The sequence below is a fragment of the Bombus vosnesenskii genome, unplaced genomic scaffold, assembly GCF_011952255.1.
Source record: "Bombus vosnesenskii isolate JDL3184/JDL3185 unplaced genomic scaffold, Bvos_JDL3184-5_v1.1 scf7180000016263, whole genome shotgun sequence".
Lineage (NCBI taxonomy): Eukaryota > Metazoa > Arthropoda > Insecta > Hymenoptera > Apidae > Bombus > Bombus vosnesenskii.
Window position 1 is genome coordinate 336,207 of NW_022884332.1, and position 21,082 is coordinate 357,288.

The following is a 21,082-nucleotide window of genomic DNA, read 5'->3' on the forward strand; positions in this document are numbered from 1 at the left end:
GGCTCGTCGCGTTCCCCTCGTCCCCGGGAATCCTCGGGGATCCGTGACATTTGCCGGGGAATCGTAATTTATCGTCGCCCATACCGCCAAATCCAATCACGGGTATGTTTAATTATAGGCGGCCAGTCGTAATAATCGCTGGATCTTTCGGCCTTTGATCGACGTTCAGGAATCGCGGGAAGAGTACGCTAGAATATTGGTGTCTGTCGTTCGTTGAGAGATAACGAATTTCTGACGATAGGATGAGGTCTCTTTTGTTAGTGGGAATTAGGGAATTCCTCGTAATGCCTCGTAATGAGCTGACGATAATTTTATTTTGAGCTCGAGTCGATGGCGTGGTGGCTGCTTTATTAGTATGTATTGTTGTGACGGGAGATTGCTAGTCGACGATTTTAATTATTCGTATACAATGTGGGACGTTTAGACCTCCAACGATTTTACAATCGTGTATTTGTTATCCTTGTCCCATATCCCAAATAATTTTGCTTCAACTTCGACTTTTTTTTGGACAAATTTTCAGATATAGTTCACTTCGAAACCTATTGGATATCGTAGTACAGACGTTAATAAGTAACCATGAAATCGTTTAGATTTTTTGAAAGCTCCAAACAGGTTAGAAAACACGACCTGGCCCTAAACGTCCCACGTTACACAGAGTTAGTAAAAGAAAATTTCCACGCGAAGGATGAACACTTTGGTGTAGAATTGAGATCGGTTCGATTTTTTAATACTTCGTTTTTCTCTATCTCTTCCTTTCTCTCTCTCTCTCTCTCTCTCTCTATTTTCTTTTTTCTTACTTAAGAGAAGTATACTTGATACTTCGTGATTGTAGATTAAGTCTTGAATTCATACTAAGAAATATACATATTTAAGTAGAGAAAAAGATCATTAAAGCAATAAAATACAAATTTATCATTCAGTATTTTGTGATTTTGTATGGTAACGATGAGTGTGTTACGATACCTTGATAGGTAAAAAGGATACACAAATGCAAATCTTTTATTTTATTACAAATGTATATATATTTACAAAATGATATATTAATATACATATATGTATGTTTACAATGGTTCTTCTTTTTTAAAGTAACCTGTTTTATATAAAATATGTTATCTTATCTAGATTCTAAATCTGTCTAATTAAGAGAATATTGTATTTCTGCAAATTTTTCAATTTTTTGTTACCTTAATAGTATCAGAGAAATATAAATAGAAAATATTAAATAATTAGGTTTTTATCAATTTTCTCGTTAATTGCCAACAACCTTTCTCATAAATAAAATTGCGGCAATTACATTTAATTTACGTACCATGTAATAATTTTATGCAAATGTCAATGTCAATTGTTTCTTCTTCTAATTTCATGCGCCACCATCCACTATTGGCTTATTAGGTTTGTCGCGCTTAGCATTATGATACAGATACGAATGTACACGTAAACTATTACTATTTTTATATTTATTACCACAAAGTCTACATGTTAGACTTTCAAGCGGACCGTGAATATATCGAACATGTAGTTTCAGATTTTCCTTACGCGTGAAATGACGAAGACACCATGGACATGAATACATTCGAATAACCTTACCTCTTTCCACACGTAATGTTGGGCCCAGTTCGGATACAACGCGTAAAGTTGTTTCCAATGGCAAACTATTGTTGGAAATACCTTTAACGGTTCGTCGACCTTTACTATGACAACCAGTTTCGTACGTAAATTCACTTTCAAAACCAGTCATGTTACTTAAACCTATTAAATAAATGTTAATAGAGTCCTAACGGTAATTGTAGTTATTTAATACCAGATAAAAACAAAGTATAAATAAAATTGTAAAAAAAAGCAAAGTTCAGAAGAATAAAAACGTATATCGTCAAAATAAAAAGATAGAGATTAAAGACTTACCAAATGAATGACTTTGTGTATTTTGATTGTAGGGAACTAATTGCATATCTGGTACATAGTCTGTAAGATATAATATTTTTCATTTAAACATTTACCATCCTGCGGTATTGAATTGTATAAAATTGAGATTTGAAACACCCAGTAAATAAGCATGCAAATATATAATTGATTCCATTGTAAAATTAATTTGTGCTACATATACTAAAAAAATTTGTACAACTGTATATCCATCGACGAAAACAGTTGAGTGTGTCAAATCTTTTGCATCAACAGCCAGTAACTGTAGTCTCTTCGCTAATTTTAATCATCTTGTTTTCTCTAGTACTCATTTTCTAAGTACTCATTCATTCAGCAAATGTAATATTTTTCAGCTCCGAATGATGTCTTTATAGTCATCAGCCTACTAATTACATAACTTTTGAAATGATTACACTAATAAAACATGTAAAAATAATACCTTTTGTCTGTAAATTTTCTTCAGGTTTATAAAATGTCTCGTTAGGCAAACATGTTTTATATCCTGCTTCTGTATCTATGTCGAGCGTATAATCCAGTGGTCCTTGCTTTGCTGATTCTATATGACTTATATCAGCTGTACAGTCTAATGGTTCCTCTTCTATACTTGTTGAACTGTTATTTTGTATATCTTGTATATTATGAATTGAATTAGATTCCTGTTGACAACACATGTCGCTGACACTTGTATTCTCTATAAATTCGTTACTGTGTAATTCATCTTTTGATAATTGGTTTTTGCATTGCTGATTTTTCTGTACAAATTGTCCTTGTTCCTCAGAAGTAGGAGCATTTGTATCTGAATTAATACAATTAATACTGCTATTTTCTGTATTAAATATTTGATCCAAGTTCCCTGCATTCTTTGTTAAAGTTTCTCCAAGTTTCTATAAAATAAAATTCATTCTTTTATTTATCTTATTATCCTTTAAATTTGTATGTCTGATCGAACGTACCTCTTCTGTTTCTGTAGTTAAACCTTTTATTTGTAAAGTTTCTGCAACTTTCAAAAAACTGGCAATATCTTCTTGCTTAATGTTAACTTCTCCTTGATACATAAAGTGAAGCATTGCTGACAGATCACGGTAATTGACATCTTTTAAAATCACAATCGGATGTTTACAAGAGTTTCCCTATATTATTACAAGTACTTTAATACTATAGAATATATAAACGTAAACTATATGAAATAAGTTTAAATATACCTTGAACAATTCCCTGAAGTATGTACTACAAACTGACAATATTAACTTATGTGCACGTAGTATTTGACCCTCTGCAGCTAATGTTACGTCTACTAATTGCTCATCGGTTAATAATGTATATAATCCAGAGGACAAATTTCTTGGGAAACTATTCCAAACTAAGGAAAACTGTTCTCCAGACATTGTTTCTTTATTCTTTCTTTCTAAAACGTTTTACAAATGTTTGAATAACTGAAAAATAAATATTTATAACAAAAATTATTATTCATAAATACTAGTAACTTATACAACTTTTATTGTACTTTATTCTAAGCAATATTATTTGAACAAACTTTATTTAGTATTTATACAATTGAAATTAATAATAAAAATTTGCATATTAAGTTATATACATGTTAAAACTTTGTTTTCTTTAAAACAATATATTGTCACAAAGGATACACTGATAATAAAGGAACAATAAACATTATAATTTATTTAAAAAGTTAACCTTTATTGAAACGCAATTTGACGATCTGACGAAAATAATCCACCGAAGCTGATGTTCGTTATGTAAACAATACGATTTTAATAATTGCACTATAACATACGCTTAAAAAATTCATTTAACTTCATTGTCACCACTTTTTCAGAGTTTCTCGAGGATTAGAAAGCAATATTTCATCAATTTTCAAACAATTCATGTCTAATTTTAAATTACAATTTATAGTTTATAAAATAAATGTTTTGACGAATCAAAAAGTGTTCAGAATGATGTAAGATGGAGGAACAAATATCAATAACTTGAGATAAATTATCATGCTTTTTAATTACAAACAAACTTGGATTATACTAATATTGTTTCACATTTAGAAAGTACAGATTATGACAAGATATTTAATATAATACCACACACTGTCAATTTTTATTGCCTTTGCTTAATGCGTAATACTATGAATTACGCTATTTAATGTCGAAACACAGCCATTTTGATGACAATTATTTGTATGAGTAATTTGATGATTATAGGTTTATTATAAGAAAAATTGTCCAATTTCATGCCTAAACTGTGAACTAAGAGTGATAGTTATTAAGAAAAGTATAAAAATATCGGTAATTGAAATCATTTATTAATGTTTGTAATATCACATAGAATCTTGATATTCAATAGTCACATAATATTTATTTTAGTTTCATAATATATACATGTATCATAATTTTCGGTAAATATTCACACTTCCGGTGTCTCTTCAGTTTCGCGTAAACGAAAACATTTCCACAAACCATAACGAGCTTCCCAATCTATAAAAAACAATTCTGGCTTGTTCCAAAGTATATGATGTGCTGCGAAATTATATTGAGATTGAATAGGAGGATTTAGATGTGGAGCCCATTGTGCCCTCTCCATCATTACTTTATTCACATATTCGTAAAATACTTTAGCTTTATGAATCCAACATAAAAGAGACATAATTGCTATCACTGTCGCATGTAAATGATAAGATACTTCATCATGTCTATTTCGCTTCAAAGTTACATCTTGCAAATTCATTAAGAGACAAACCAGAGCTGCTGCTGTAAATCCACATGGTACCTCTACAGCAATCAGACATATCGTACAATAAGTTGATTCTAAATTCATACGAGATGTACAATGAATTATGATACTTTTTAGAAGGCTATCATGCAAAATTTCTCTGTGAAGTTTACAGAATAGCTTATCTTCTTTAAAACATGGACCTATGCTGAGATCAAATTGAGTATCTTCGAAAAATATTTTAGGTGTATTAAAATTCATTTTATTTCCTTTTCTATCAAGCAAATATTGAATAACTCTGTTACCTAATAAATTAGTTATTTTATTTGTTGATGCTATCATTTCCATTAATAATGGAAATATTTTTGGAGTTAATGTTTTTTCATATAGAGTTACTTCATGTATGTAGGCTGTGTATTCAAGTGTACTACCAAATTCTAGAATAATTTCATCAGTCATTCCTTTCTCAACAACCCATGAACACATATGTTGAACTATGATCAGAAGATGATCATTATATACATGTTTTACCATATTAATAATGCAGACTTCCAAACCTTTTTTAAGTGTTGCATATGGTAAAAAATCAACAGTTGCATGTGCACTAGTTATAGAAATATAAAAAAGATTTAAAATTCTTTCAATAACTACTATTGTTTCATATGTATCTGGCCAATTATAAACATCTAATAATTCGTATAATATTCTTATAATTTTTCTTGTATCTTCTATATTTATATTTGGAGATTCGATTCTGTCCCATATAATATGAATCATTGATGATGCATTAATACCATATTCCAATAAATTATACATAAGTTCAAAACAAAAGGTTTCAAACTCCCAAAGCTTATTTTCATAAATCGTGTTAATTACAGTTTCTAGAATTTCCTTAGACTTTTGAGGAATGTATATTTGCAATAAAGTAATGTAACATTCTCTCGTAAGTCGACATTTTCTTCGTCGTTTCCATTCGCACATGTTATACGTTTGAAAATAAGTTTCATTATAATACAAGAGGAGTTTAAGAATACATATAATAATAGCGTTTGGTTCGTAAGTCAACAGCTGCTCTTGTAATGCATTTTTTGTTATTCTAATTATATTGTCAAACATTTTGTCTTGTTCGCGTTGTGAATCTAGAGATGTAGAACACATTTCAAGTATATAATCCATTCTAGTTTTCAATTCTTCGTCACTAATCATTATTAAATAATATTATATTAATATCTGTAAAGGAACATTACAAACAGAATTTTGATTAGAACTAAGTTCTAAGTAAATATAACTGAATTTGCAGCTTTTTCTATTCAATTATTTTTCTTTATAAATCTTATATAGATGTCCTCGCTCTATATGAAGGAACAAATATACACATGATATTTAAAAAACAATTTCTCACTATGTATTTACATATATGTATATATAATATTCACAGATATGCATTAGATGTTCATTTTTCTTTTTACAAAATCATATCTAAATAACAAAACATACATATTTCATTCAATTTCAAATGTTGAAATGTAATTATTCCTATAAGAAATAAATATCTTGCATTTTTTCTCCCATTGCGTTTTGTAATACAAGTCTTCTGATTTAAGAAGTAAACTACAAAATAGCATTATTGCTAAAAGGAATAATAACATTTTTTTAGAACCAAAGATCACCACCAACATCCTCCTCTGGTTGCGGTAATTGTTGTGGCGTTTTTTGTTTTTGTTTTGCGTTATTTTCTGTATCATCATCACTTTCAGAGACAGCAAGGTCGTCTTGTATCTTGTTTTCACTTTTTTCATCTCTTGCTGGCAAACCAGCTAACAAGAAGTCTGAAGGATCGTAATTAGGATCAACATCCATACTTTCATCTATAATTTAAGAAACATACGATTTAATTAATGAAATGATAAAATGATAAATAAATTTATAAAGTATTTCATTCCAATTACCAACCTTGCTGAAGCAATTGTTGGTCTGCCATATAAAAGCCGACATTACCCAATTGAACCATAGCTTCCGCTGCTTGTTGACTATCATCATCTGCTAATACTACTCCACTTTCTGTACCTTCTCTAACTTCATTTAGCTCAAGTGTTTCCATTTCCGCATTTTCCGACTGTTCATCCGTACCAAATGGAACCTCATCAAATTCATCTTCGCTAGAGAATTGTAAATCTGTAACGAAGTATACAATGACGTTTTCATTTAAAGATATACATTTAAAGATAATTTTATAAAATTTTCTCTACCTTCTTCAAGGACATCTTTCTTTTTCGAATTTACGCTTCTACTACCATCGCCTTCCATGTCGCCTTCCACGTCCACAAAATCAAAATCATCCATATTCGATTTACCGAATGGATTTTCTGGCGAACTTGTTTGACTCTAAAAAAAACACCATAATTTACAAAATTTCTTATAGGAGAAAACTAAACATCTGTTTTTTATGGATAAATATTGTACCCCTCTAAATTCAGGCTCTACAATGGTATAATTTTCCTCATCTGGTCCAAGCCATGAAGGATCAATGTCTGCTTGCTCCATTGCTCGCTTTTGTACCAATAGTATGTTATTTTCTAATTGTGTTAAATGTTCATCATACTGCAAGACAATTTGATTATGTGAATATAAGATTAAAATATAATAATTAAGATATAATAAATACTCCTAAAAAAAGCCCTTAAGTACCTCATCTAATGTTTCTTTACAAACTTTTACTAGCAATTCTGCTTTCTGCGTAAATGGAGATTCCTTTCCGTTATACACTGTACAATTTTCCAAAATTTGTTCAATATCCCTAAGAAACTCATGACGATTATGATACTTATGCGCTGGAAGAAATAGGTGTAATCAAATATTTGTCAAAAAATCGATAACATGCAACATTATTTTAAATATAGTTTAACTTACCAGATACCTTTTTAGATATAGTTTCTAGATCCATAGGTCTTTTAATAACATTATAATAATCTTTTACTAATTTCTTATTAACTGGTTTCAAGAATGGCCAAGCTTCTGTCATAGATTTCAATTTATTATTTACAACATTGTCTATGATAAAAGTAAGGGCGACTTGGTCATTGTCATCTAGTAAAGGATTAATTGCTTTTTCTAATCTCATCAGACGATCTTCCTTTTCTCCAAGTCTTTCTACACAAGTTTCCAGCATACGCTTAGCTGCTACTGTTAATGAACTCTTTGATCCATTATACAGAGTTGAGTTTTCTACAATCTGATTAACGTCAGCCAAAAATTCTTCTCGACTTTGATATTTCTTTAATCTTAAATTTTCACGTATGGTTTGTAAATCCATAGGTCTTTGTATGATTTTATAATAATCAGGAACAGCCTATTTATGAAATATGTAAATAAATTCTTTAGTTGCAGACAATTATAAAATAAATTTATATAAAACAGTTTAATAAAAATAGAACATACTTTGGCATTAACAGGAAATAAAAAAGGTTGAACGTCAGGTAGGTCTCGCATTTCGTTAAGTATACTTTCTAGCATTGTAGACATAACTACAACAGGATCTGTTCTACGTCTATTAGCAGGTCTCTGTTGTCGTTTAAGATAATCACAATGATCATCTCCGGTAGCTCTCCTTCGTTTCTTAGAGTTTACTGCCTCCTTAGGCACCTTCAAGAGTAACGTGCGTCTTTTCATTTCTTCAGCATGCTACAAAAGCAAAATTATAAATTAATATATAATAATCATTTAAAAGAATACTACTGTTTTAAAAAACTAAATAAATTACCTTAATTAATTTGGACGATAACTTCACTTTAGTTCCATCTACATTAACAAGATCTTGATCATCTGTATTAAGCTGTTTCTCAATTTCTTCCTCTTGTTCTTCTGTCATCGCAACATTCACGGGCGCTGTAGTTATGCTATTCTGATATAAAGGGCAAGCTTTATTCGTACGCATATGACCTACATTACCACAAGCACCACATTTCAGTTTGAGATCTGGTTTAAGTTTAGGTTTCTTACGTTTAGTAGGAGATACTTCCGGTTTAGGATGTTTAGAAGCAGAAGAAGTAGATTGGAATGAATTACAGAATGGAAGGATACTGTTTGAGGACGTAGTGGTTGGGGTATTGGTATTACTACGGTCGAATATATTACTCAATGACGCATTGTTTCCTGCCATTGGGCCACCAAGCATACGTTCACGTTCTTGATTTCGTTTAATCCTACGTAGTTGTTCCTGAATTCTTCTTTTCTCTCTCTTCATTTCTTCTTTTTGTGCCTCGTCCAATGTTGCAAATTGTTTAATAAACGTTTCATCCTTAGAATTTCTAATTTTTATATAAGTATCTATTACCGCAGACTTCCTTACTAATTCTACCCTTGTATATTCTTTGCCCTCTGGATTTCTAAATGTCCGATAAATTTTAAGAACTCTACCCTGTTGCGAGTTAAAGTTATTTACGGGGCTGTCCTCCTCGTCATCCTTCTTTTTCTCTTTAGACTTCTTATCTTGTTCTTGAACTTCACCCATTAACATCTTTCGTAATTCATGTCGTTGTTGTTCCTCTCGTTCAAGTGATAATTGGGTACTAGTTTTTTTGTTGGAAAGCATGTTTTCTATGTTTTTACCCATCTCTTCTATATCAGAACTATCTTCTTCAGAACTCTCGCCTTCATCTGTACTCAAAACCTCATTAGAAGATAAAACACGATTTTGTAAATCAAAAATTCTTTGACATTCTTCTTTGTATCTTTCTTGATGCTCAGCTATAGAGTAACGATTTCCTCGTGAAAATTTAGTCATGCCCTCTTCTCCAGCTTTAGCTTTTTCTGTTGACAACGTTCTAACAACATCGATTACCTCCCATCGAGATAATTTTTTAATTTCTTCCTCAGGCACACCAAATTTTCGAAGTAACGCTTTTGCGTTATTTAATGATAACCTTCTTAAATCAGCATCAGTTCCAGTCACAGTCCGTTTTGGTTGAGCTTCTTGTTCTTCCTAATTAAAGTCAGAAAACGAATGATTTAAAATACAAAATATGGAAAAAAAGAATTATAACTGAATATTAAATATTTACCTTACTAATCGTTGGTTTATTTGGTACTCGAACATAGGAAAATCCTTCACCACAACCTGTTGGATCAGCTGGTCCTGCTAGCTGTAACAAGCATTTACCTTTCATAGCTTGAATGTATGCTCGTGTCGTATTCCAAGGCGCAACTTTAACTTCATCGTCCATTTTTAATTGCATTTCTTCGTCATCATCATCTTGAGGAGTAAATAGGAACTTTTCACCATAACCAGCATCCTTTAGTCTTTGCTCAGCTGCAATCATACTAAAATAAGCGCAGCATTGTTCCGGAGACACCATTGCTCGAATCTCTTCTTCGGTTGGTAACCTAAAGTCGGGTTTTATAACCCACCAATTTGAATCCATGCCTAATATAAAAGAGTTTAATGTTTGTCAGACTAACTTATAATACAAAGGTAATTCAAACAGTTTATAGTATAACTTATGCAATAATAAATACCTGTTCTTTTAAAATCAGCACATAGTTTCAAACGTTTCCTAATACTACTCTCACTATGCGAAGGAAATGCTCTTTTAATATCATCCATTTTAATACGTCGGGGCGTATCATTAGATTTCCAAAATAATCTGTATATAAATACTTGTAAAAAATCTCTCACAAAATTATTAGCTCTCTTTGAATTAGGACCTGGAACTTCATATAATGGACATTCTTGACCAGCAACGAATAAAGCATCCATTTCTCTAATATAATATTGTTGTCTAGGTATACAGAAAAATTTATTAGTTGTAATACATTCTTCATACTATAAATAATTTCCATAAAGAAATGTTATTGAAATACCTTGTTCTTATAACTAAGAAATCTGTTTCTGGAATTTTGTGCTCATAAATTGGCGCTCTATACATATTATTTTCCACTGCTTGTATACTTTGACCAGGTGTAAGAATTCCAAGAAATGGGCTAGTATGGGCATAAGCAGTTTCACCATATTTGTATTTCTGTGGTCCTTGATCTTTGCCTGCCTTTCTCTTGTAGTAATTTTTCACCTTGGAACACATTCCTACTTGATTCATCAACGGGGGATGTTCTTCAGAAAATTCAATAAGTACCAATTCACCATCTTTGCCAGTTAAATCTTCAGGAGTTCTCATGAAAAAGACATCACCTCCACCAGATGCAATTCTTTCTTGTTCTCTTTGCTAATAAACAAACGTCGTTTAATTCTTGTTCCTACTTAACAAATAATGTAATAAAGCATAATACATACTTTGGCTTTCTTTTTGATATGCTTTATTAATGGCAGGACAGAATGTGGACCAGGATGAGCAAGCGGTCCGTGGCTAAATCTTCTTAAAGGTGGTCTATGGAAATTTCGAAGCCGAATTTGGCCCATATGAGTTTGAACAAATGGAACACGTAATTCTACTACTGGCGTACTATGTTGTATCAAATTTCCACCTCCAACTTTTAATCGTAATGTTGTTTCTGACGATCGCGGCATATAGTATCTAAATAACACAGAAAATAATAAAATTATTTCTTTTTGTGCGAATTAAAATTATTAAATTATTAACTTACGTATCATTTGAAATATTAAATGGATCTCTATCAGGTGATTTTGGTGGTGGAGGTGGAGTGTCTTCTTCCAATACGTTAATTACGCCAGCTTTTCCTAATAATAATTTACTTTTCTTCACATGAGGATGAGGTATTTTTACTTTTGGTTGAGGTCCATTATCTTTATGAATCAGTGCTGGATCTATGTCATCAGGAATACCAAGAACAATATTCTCATCATTTGGATCCAAAGTAAGAATTTTAGGCTTTGGTATCTTCTTCATATTCTCAGGATCCCAAATTACTTCTTCTTCCCAAAGTCCATACACCAATTCTTCATTTTCTACAGGAAAAATAGAGTACCAAGTATCATCGTAATTTTCTTCCCGATTTTGTTGCTGATTCCCTTTATTCATGTTCCTATTGATAAAAGTAGAAGTAAAAGAAGAATTGATAAAAGTAGAAAAATGAAAAAAAATTATATATGCAGTAATTTTCTAGTATAATATAACAAATAGATTACTACTTTGCTTACAATTTAGTTTTCTGAGATTGCATGTGTAATGGAGTTGTAATTTGCGAAGTGGCTAATCGAACGTTTGATGCGACCTGTACAGGTGCTCCTTTCCCTGGTTGACTGAATGCCTGAGCAGTTCTGTTCCCACTGGATGGTACCCATCCAGCTGCATTATTTTTACTATTTAATTTCTGTAATACCTTTTAAAGTATTTATATTCTTACTTGTTAACTTATATAAATATTTAATTAAGAATATCTTACACTAAGATATTACGTACCTTATGCTTTATATCATCACCATTCCATATGACATCATCTTCCCAGTGTAATTGTGATACCATTAAAAATGCATCATCAGAAAATTCCTCATTAGTGTCTTTGGTATCTTTATTATCTTTATTACTTTGTTCATCTAACTATTAGAAATATAACAATAGCATTATCCATGATAAATTGATTTGTAGAAATATTAAATTACAACTTCAAAATTATGTTTGATATTTCATATTTTGATATATATACAAATTAAATACCTTGTCAACGATTTTAAATCCATAGTTAAAACCATCCCCTGTTTCTGGAACTTGAAGCATATCATACCAAAGCTGTGCAGGACCAAATCGCCAATCTGCAACTTTTGGCCCCATATCTCCATTTTCTCCAGTTTCGCCTGATTTATCAACTTGTTCTTTATCTTCTACTGGCATTAATAATTTTGTTTCATCATCGGAACGACATATATCTGGTGTTGGGTCTGGACCATATTGCATCATCCAGCCCTAATATACACATAAATATTTAATTAACATACAATTGATACACTATAAAATTGAATCACTATTTGTATATACTTTAAACTTTGCTTTTTTTTCCTCCTGATCAGAGCCAGAATCAGAATCTCTAATATCATGATGTCGTTTCTTTTTACGTCTCCTTTTAACACCTTTCCATATTTGTGGAAGACTACTAGGTTTTCCTGGACCAAATAATCTTGAAAACCTCAAAACTTTATTAGCTCGAAAATCAGGAAACAATTCAGTAACATCAACATTGGCATATTTTGATGGTAGCATAGAAGCAAGAGGGGTTTCTAATTTACGCTGACGTGCAGCTTCTGCTTCTTCTGCAGTAAGTGCTTCTTTTTCTTCGGGAATTGGAGGAGGTGGCATTAATTGCGTATCAGATTTATTAACAACCTCTTCATCATCAGCATCATAATCAGCATTTTCCTTTTCAGTTTTTACTTCAAACATGTCCTGCTTACCTATTCATTAAAGTAATATTTATATATGTCTATAAAATTTTATTTTTAACTAAAAAAATCTTTTGATAGTTATATTTTTGTTATACTTACCACTTTCTTCTCTTTCATCCTCTGCTAATTCATTTATATCAAAAAAGTCAAGAGCACTAGGTGATTTCTTAACGTAACTGGTATCTTTCTCGTCAATCATATCATTCTTTTCTTCAGGCTTATCGTTAGATTCATTTTCTTTTTCCTCCGTGATATCATCATTTTGCATCATTTCACGAATAAACGAACTTAATCCAAGCCTATTCAGTGAAGCTATATGTTGCTTTGCCTCTGGATCAAGAATATCATCTTCCAGTTGACCATTGTCATCAATGTTGCCAAACAAAAAACCAGTCATATTGATCCCAGACGTTATGTCTTTATCATTTTCTTCTTCAGAATCGGCCATTTTGTTATAGTTAAAATTCAAGAAATTAGTATGATGTTAAATTTTCATAAAAAGATATCGGTTTTTCGAATATACAGTAGACGTATAGTACTAGCATATATTAATTGCACAGTTCTTAATTGTATATCATACATTTATTTATTTATAGTTCATTATGCATATACACTTATATATATTTATTATGATTTTACTATTTACAAACTTTTATTAATTACAAAATTAGCGAAGCAACGTTTTGTTTACGTAGACCTTTGCATCAACTAACCGCCATGTTCTTTAACATATTAGGTAGACTGATTCTCTGACGAGAACGATTAAATGACTGAAATTATATTTAGTATTTCTTACAACATTTAAAAAATAAACTCCCTAGAAATAGAATAAAGTTTATAGGATATTCCTATGTCCATGAGTGATAGGTGGTAACAAAGAGGAATTTCCTTTCCGTAGGTTTCCTCTGGTAAGCACGGTCGTGTACACAAGATTGTAAACACCAATGGAGAGGGTAAGGCTCTTAATGTCGGAAGTGGTGCTTTACAAATCGGTCACTATAGAACACTGCGATCGAGAATCTAGAATTTTGTATTTGGCGCCATCCTTCGGTGAAAGCATTGAAGATAAAGGATATAAACTAAACCACTTAAACTGAGCTTAATTAATGATTGAACTAAACTATTTTTCATAATTTTTCTCCGTTTATTTAAAGTAAATACATATACAATATTTCATCTAGTATAGAAAAATGTTGTTTAAATGAATATTAATTATAAACTGTTATTAAATATGTATTATTATTTCCAACAAAAAGTTTTAACAAAATTACAAGATCCAAATCAGATATGTACACATAGATTTAGTATTTTTATATTTGGCGCACGTTCTAGACCTATATATACAACCGTGGTGATAATTATCCTAGGTACTTTCAATGTTAGTATTGGACAAACTACAAAACGATATTGGTAAAAAACTGATAGATACATTTTTTAATTGTTGACCGCAACTTCACTACATGCTATAAACATTATGATAATAATTACTTTAAATTTATTGAATAATGATATAAAGACATTTTCTTTGATATAAAGATATTTAGAACCTATTTTTGTAGAAGTAAATTATACCGGTTTATATAAGTTGACAAATTTAAGAATTCTATAACTTGCCTCGAAAGAAAATGAATATGACTGAAAAATAAGCTGTTATAGAAAAGATAAGACACAATTTATTATTTGTTCATATACAAAGTAATATTATTTTCATGGAAAGTAAAAATGTAATGTTAACACTAGGGTTGAATTGTGAAACACAAACGAAATTTTTACGAACTTGTTAAAAATAGTTACATTATTAAATATTAACACAATACTTTTCTAATAACGTTCTTCGCCATTGTCCTACCTGTACATCGTTATAATAAACAGATGCACCTATAAAGATGAAATTTATTAAGAGAATTTGAGATTTTACATTAGTAAATTTTTTTTTATGAAAATCATTTACAAAGAATCTTATGTATTGTAAATAACATGTGTTTGTATGATGTAGATGTTTTTCTACATAGTGCAAAATGCTGAAGAGGCAACTAATGTACCTCCATTTAGAATATATATTACTAACAGTAACATAGCGGTAAGCCTGTTTTGCAATACTTTCAGCCAAATTAATATATATTGAACTGATGCATTATGAGAAAATAGAGTTCTTCTAATTTTTATAAATAGAAAGGAAACAGAATAATTAAAAATCTCAAGTAATAATACAATGCAAAAAATGATTGTAATCTTAAGTTATTATTTTACGAAATATAAAATGTGTGTAAAAAAGTGACTTTTCAGATAAAACCAACATGTAGATCAAGCTATACATATTGGGTTGCGACATAAGTAAGTTCGGTTAAACTCAATATTTTTCTTTATTTGACCGAATTTATTTATGCTACAACCTAATAGATGTTAAGTTTAAAATATACAAAATGTGTAGACAGTTTTCCTCACATTACATTATGAAACGAAGCATTTTGTTGTATCAGGAAAAATGAAATATAATTCACGCCTCTTTTCTGAAGTAAGCACTGGAACAGAAATTTTTTATCAAGTCCATTTTTAAACTATCGAAGGACAATCTTAAATCTCAACACAATCCTCCTGTTTGTTGCTGATAAACTTCTATTGTGTCTCCTTCTTCCATCTCAAGGGTTGTTGGTGTATCTAATTCGTTTATGGGTTCTCCATCAAATCTAAACCTTACTGCTGCTATCGCCAAGCCCTATATAAAAATATAATACTCTTACTACTACAAATATAATGATTTCTAATTGTTTAGATTATTTAGATACAGATATAGATATAATATAGATATTTATCTATACAAAGGTACATAAATTATATACACGCCATTTTATAATTCAAGGGTGTAACTTCAAATTATAATAATAAATTAAATACAGACTCTTACCACGCGATCACAGTAGGCATTCATTAATTTCCTGAGTGGTGTATGCTTCTTAATTTTAAACTGAACCACTGCACTATCTTGTCCCAATACTTTTAAATTTATGTGCTCGGATTCTGCTTTAGTTTCCTGTAACAAAGGATGTTCTTGAATCATCACTTACCATTGCATCAATTTTAAGGTTAGAAAATATTACCTTCTTCTCGTCAGACATGTTTACAGTTTTTCACAAATACGTTAGTTTGTCACTGATTAATAAAGAAACTTCCACGAAATTTTTTTAACTACCGTATCAAATATTAGACCACTTAAAATTCTTATAAATAAACGTAAGTACAAATGAATCACTCGCAATAATCCCGCTACTACCTTTGTAGCTGTAATCACAACGTTTCCATACCACGCAAGTAGTATACGTACTATCATAGAAAGTTATTGGCATACACACGTTTTGAAAACCTAGCATACGTGATTAATAAACTTTTTAGGGAATTTCGTTACTCAGTCGCGATCTGGTGAAAAACAAAATGAGTATCATACGTAACTTCACACTTATCAAAGAGTGCGCAAAATTTTCAACTTTTAAAGAAATAAGTCTAAATAAGGTTGTCTTTAATGTTTACATTTTAAGGTTAAATTTTAGCCGCATTTACTTATATTTAATACATTCATATTATTATAATAATCAATTACCTAACAATCACTATCGTGATTCATGATGAATCTATCATGATGAATCATATCTATATATCCATTATTAGAATATAAAAGGTACGAAAATGTAATTTCATTTTATCAATGAAAGTCATACAATTAAACTGAAGTATATTCAAGCATCAAATGATTTCTCTTTTACAAATAATTATGCAATTAAGAAATAGAAAGTTTTTCTACATAAAATTGTATTATTAATCATTGTATTAACAAAAGATCAATCTTACAATAAACAAGACCATTCTACCTTAATTTCTTGTGTGTGTGTGTGTGTGTGTATATATATAACGCTACTAAAATGCGCTATCACAGTATCAAAATTTGCATAATTCGAAGCCTGCATATGCATGCATAGTATTGAATTTAAAATAATCAAAATATACAAAATATATTCACTACTATTTTATCTCATGGTAAAATAATCTAAAGCAAAGTGTACGTCTATATGTATATGAACAAAATATAAAGTTTCGTACTGCACATTATGTTCAGAACGTAAGTAAATGTTCCATCATGTTTGAAAATTTTTTGGTCCTGAAAAGGACCGTTTTTGTTTCTTAAACAGTTTGTGACTGTCTATTTTGAGCTGGTGTACTTGGTGACTGCTTTGGTGCCTTCACTGACTGCGTGTTTTGCTAATTCTCCGGGAAGTAAAAGTCTTACAGCGGTTTGAATTTCACGAGATGTAATTGTAGAACGTTTGTTGTAATGCGCCAATCTTGATGCTTCTGCTGCAATGCGTTCGAAGACATCATTGACGAAACTGTTCATGATGCTCATCGCTTTGCTGGATATACCGGTGTCAGGGTGTACTTGTTTCAACACCTTGTAAATGTAAATAGCGTAGCTTTCCTTCCTCCTCCTCTTCTTCTTCTTGTCAGCTTTACTAATATTCTTCTGAGCCTTACCAGCTTTCTTCACAGCTTTTCCACTAACTTTCGGCGGCATGATGATGCTTCAAATCTTCGAATTATCGTAGATGAATACAACCGTACGACTCACTCTTTCAGAGAATACTGAGCGCAGTGAGGACGCATTCCTTTTATACACTGGAATAGGGGCTACGTTGAACCAATCACAATTCAGCTTGGAACTGCTAGCGCCTTTCTACAATCTGATTGGCGCGCTGCTGCTACCATTGCATTCTCCACGATACAATTGATTTTATACGCGTAACATATCTAACATATTTCTAAGGCCTTTTTTACAAATTAAAAGTGTAAAAATTATATAGTTTTCTTTTTTTATATTAAAGAACATAATGGATGTGTGTAACAAAATTGAACTAACAAATATCATGTATTTTCTAATGAAAGTTACGCAAGAGAAAATAATATGTAGCTTTAAAAATTTAACGCAAAAGAATTAATATATGTATGTACACATATTGATAAACTGAAACAATAGAATATATTAATAAAATATTTTCATATAGTTTGTAACTTCAGTACTTATAAATAAAAATTATTTCCGAAACTCACGCTTATAAGGTAGAAAGGAAGAATAATGGGCTAGGTAAAAGAGTAGGTTGATAGTAAATTAATAATAATTTGGTACATTTATTCTTGGTTTTAGCCAATCTTTTAAATTATTTCTTTTCTTTTCTATACTATTGGCATTGCATAATTGATTAATATATTACAATAGTATATAATTTATTTAAAGTGCTTATTATAAAGTAAAATTTATACAGTAACTAAAGTAATATTGCTATTATCAATTTTTACTACTTCCTTTTTGGTGTATGAATTGAACCTTGTAATAAAGAAAGAAAGATATATATAGACCTTTTTAGGTAATTTATGATCAAATTAGGAGATAGCAGATTGTTATTTACTGAAAATTCTCAATGCGAGAATTGATTGTAAATATCAATAAATAAAAAAAAAAAAAAAGCAGATGGTTATCCTTAAGAATTAAATTGTTCTCTGTTTCAAATATATGTATGATTCTTTGCAAAATAATTAATCTACATTAAAGAATATTGAGTAACGATTATTTCACATAATCAATTTTTTATATTTCGTGTTCTAAATTTTAAACTGCCTTTTCTAAACAAAAGAATACATGTACGTCTTCTATTCAATACATATATAAATATATACATATTCAGAATGAAAAATACGGCGAAGAAACAATACAATAAGTATTCTAAAAGCAATTGTAGTTATAATTTATGGAGAGATATTTAAACAAAATATATCTCATTAAATATAATACAAAATACATAAAATTTTTCTTCTATCAATCAATATTTAAGCATTATATATTAATATAAAAAATGCTTTTTGTTAGATCATTACATTATATAAAATATAATTATTATTATTAAATATAATTGTGTTATGTTAATATATATATGATATATTATATATTAACATAACACAATTTAAGAATGAAATTTTAAATTTCAAATATATTATCAAATTGCAAGATTATTCATTTATAAAAATAATATAAAATAACAGCTTATAAAATTATTGTATTTCCGAACCAATGAGAACGCTGCTCGTCAGCGATTGGTCAGCTTTTGTTGCTACAGACCCTATATGAATGATGTTCTTGTACTGCTCTGCGTATTCGTTTACATTGTTCGAGTAACGACGTAGGGAAGAGAACAATTTTCGATGTTAGAAAGTGTATCGAATGTTTTTTGCGTGATGAAAAATGGAAGATCAAAAGATGCGGTTTCGCTACATTATGTATCAGTGCTTTAAAAAATGTAGTACGCCTAAAAACACTGCAAAGGAGATTTGTGACGTTTATGGTGATCGGTCTATAACTGTTCAAACAGTTCGGACTTGGTTTAGGAGGTTTAGAACCGGAAATTTTAATCTGAAAGATGAAAACCGCAGCGGTCGTCCATCCACCACTGATATTGACCTTATCAAGGCCTATCTCGATGAAAACCCAAAGTCTAGCCTTCGTGAGATAGAAGATGCTTTAAACATTCCGCGAACAACGATTCATGAGTATGTAACAAAGCTTGGGTACGTTAATCGCTACGACGTGTGGCTCCCCCATCATCTGACGGAGAGCAATCGCATGAATCGAATTTTGATATGCGATTTGCTAATTCAACGCAACAAAACAGAGCCATTTTTAAAAAAGTTAATTACTGGAGATGAAAGTTGGATTCTCTATGATAGCATTGCGCGCAAGCGATCCTGGTCGAGTCGAGATAAGTGTCCTCCAACGGTAGCAAGACCTGGACTTCACCCGAAGAAGGTGCTGCTTTCAATTTGGTGGGACTGGAAGGGTATCCTCTACTACGAATTACTTCCGGAAGGGCAAACGATCAACAGTGAAAAATATTGCACCCAACTCGAAAAACTTAAGGAAGCCATTATCACAAAACGTCCTGAAATGATGAACAAACGTGGCTTCGTGTTCCACCACGATAACACGAGGCCACACATTTCTTTAGCGGTGCAAATGAAACTTCTAGAGTTTGATTGGGATGTTTTACCACATCCTCCATATTCTCCAGACCTTGTACCATCGCACTATTATTTGTTCCTCCCCCTAAAGGATTTTCTTCGCGATAGAAAATCCAAATCAGTAAACGAAGTGAAAAACGGCCTCGAAGAATATTTTAAAAGTAAGCCAAGAGAATTTTGGAAAAATGGTATTATGAGGCTACCGGAGAGGTGGCAAAAGGTGGTAGAACAGAAAGGATCATACATTATTTAAAAAAGGTACACAGAAGGAAATATATTTTATACTTACGTCCTATTTAAAAAACGAAAAGAACTTTCCAGACAACCTAATAACTGTTCTATTTAATCATTTGCCTTCATTTTAGTATAAATCTAAAATGTCCAGTCGTGAAAAAGGAGGGAAAACAAAGGCGAAGGGAAATTCGTTTCGTTTGTTCAAAGCGGAACTCGCATTTCCCGTTAGTCGTATCCATAGACTTTTGACGAAAGGTAATTGCGCCAAACGCGTGTAGTCTGGTGCTCCTGTCTACCTGACTCCAGTTATGGAATATGAATTACTGAAAATTCTCAATGCGAGAATTGATTGTAAATATTAATAAATAAAAAGAAAAAGTTATGGAATATTTGGCTGTTGAAGTTCTGGAATTGACTGGAAATGCAGCGAGACAATAAAAAATCCAGAATTATACCCAGACACGTTCAACTCGCCATCCATAATGACGAGGAATTAAACAAATCACTATCTGGAGTCGCTATCAGACAAAGGGGTGTTTTGTCAAACATTCAACAATATATCCCTTTGGTATAAATGGCCCTTTTAAGGGCCAAAAATTATCTTCAAGACGAAGGATCTTCTCGGATTTTGCTTTGTCCTTTTAATCCTTCGGATTTACACAATTGCCACGATAATCATCGGTCGCGTTACTAAATTTTGTAAAATGATTAAAATAAGAAATTTCATGGAAAATTTTCAAATTTATTAGTCAAAATATTTGGAAATTTTTCCGTAGCTATTATTTTAGGATATCCTATATGTCG

At 31.0% G+C, this 21,082-nt stretch overlaps 6 protein-coding genes across 9 annotated transcripts; 1 reads left to right on the forward strand and 5 right to left on the reverse strand.

The window, feature by feature from the left end:
* Positions 1-1,091: 1,091 nt before the first annotated feature.
* LOC117242047 (protein abrupt-like) lies at positions 1,092-4,075 on the reverse strand. Of its 2 annotated transcripts, none has more exons than XM_033508385.1 (6): positions 3,613-4,075; positions 3,123-3,325; positions 2,874-3,050; positions 2,360-2,804; positions 1,903-1,962; positions 1,092-1,749 (listed from the first exon to the last, which is right to left on the reverse strand). In XM_033508385.1, the coding sequence occupies exons 2-6, from the start codon at positions 3,303-3,305 to the stop codon at positions 1,361-1,363; spliced, it is 1,254 nt and encodes a 417-aa protein (XP_033364276.1). In that variant the 5' UTR covers positions 3,306-3,325; positions 3,613-4,075; the 3' UTR covers positions 1,092-1,360. The 2 variants fall into 2 exon arrangements, with proteins under 2 accessions (XP_033364276.1, XP_033364275.1); XM_033508384.1 differs by having other exon boundaries at positions 3,123-3,353.
* On the reverse strand, positions 3,613-6,081 carry LOC117242046. Its single transcript, XM_033508383.1, has one exon. The coding sequence runs from the start codon at positions 5,842-5,844 to the stop codon at positions 4,333-4,335; it is 1,512 nt and encodes a 503-aa protein (XP_033364274.1). The 5' UTR covers positions 5,845-6,081; the 3' UTR covers positions 3,613-4,332.
* A 33-nt stretch (positions 6,082-6,114) lies between these two features.
* LOC117242045 (transcription initiation factor TFIID subunit 1) lies at positions 6,115-13,790 on the reverse strand. 3 transcript variants are annotated; one of them, XM_033508382.1, is made up of 19 exons: positions 13,088-13,790; positions 12,585-12,997; positions 12,267-12,512; positions 12,012-12,149; positions 11,750-11,931; positions 11,236-11,634; positions 10,925-11,165; positions 10,498-10,856; positions 10,153-10,415; positions 9,699-10,060; positions 8,719-9,619; positions 8,399-8,613; positions 8,077-8,319; positions 7,549-7,987; positions 7,327-7,469; positions 7,102-7,239; positions 6,888-7,023; positions 6,592-6,813; positions 6,115-6,506 (listed from the first exon to the last, which is right to left on the reverse strand). In XM_033508382.1, the coding sequence occupies exons 1-19, from the start codon at positions 13,434-13,436 to the stop codon at positions 6,292-6,294; spliced, it is 5,604 nt and encodes a 1,867-aa protein (XP_033364273.1). In that variant the 5' UTR covers positions 13,437-13,790; the 3' UTR covers positions 6,115-6,291. The 3 variants fall into 3 exon arrangements, with proteins under 3 accessions (XP_033364273.1, XP_033364272.1, XP_033364270.1); XM_033508381.1 differs by having other exon boundaries at positions 8,399-9,619; positions 11,750-11,922; XM_033508379.1 differs by having other exon boundaries at positions 8,399-9,619.
* Positions 13,791-14,751: 961 nt separating this feature from the next.
* Positions 14,752-16,325, reverse strand: LOC117242132 (small ubiquitin-related modifier 3). Its single transcript, XM_033508557.1, has 3 exons — positions 16,087-16,325; positions 15,894-16,019; positions 14,752-15,704 (listed from the first exon to the last, which is right to left on the reverse strand). Exons 1-3 carry the CDS (start codon positions 16,102-16,104, stop codon positions 15,570-15,572), a joined length of 279 nt encoding a protein of 92 aa, XP_033364448.1. The 5' UTR covers positions 16,105-16,325; the 3' UTR covers positions 14,752-15,569.
* Positions 16,326-16,698: 373 nt separating this feature from the next.
* On the reverse strand, positions 16,699-17,625 carry LOC117242131 (histone H2B-like). The gene has a single exon (XM_033508556.1). It carries the CDS (start codon positions 17,550-17,552, stop codon positions 17,181-17,183), a length of 372 nt encoding a protein of 123 aa, XP_033364447.1. The 5' UTR covers positions 17,553-17,625; the 3' UTR covers positions 16,699-17,180.
* A 1,572-nt stretch (positions 17,626-19,197) lies between these two features.
* On the forward strand, positions 19,198-20,982 carry LOC117242138 (histone-lysine N-methyltransferase SETMAR-like). Its single transcript, XM_033508564.1, has 2 exons — positions 19,198-20,302; positions 20,410-20,982. Exon 1 carries the CDS (start codon positions 19,272-19,274, stop codon positions 20,295-20,297), a length of 1,026 nt encoding a protein of 341 aa, XP_033364455.1. The 5' UTR covers positions 19,198-19,271; the 3' UTR covers positions 20,298-20,302; positions 20,410-20,982.
* Positions 20,983-21,082: the final 100 nt, after the last annotated feature.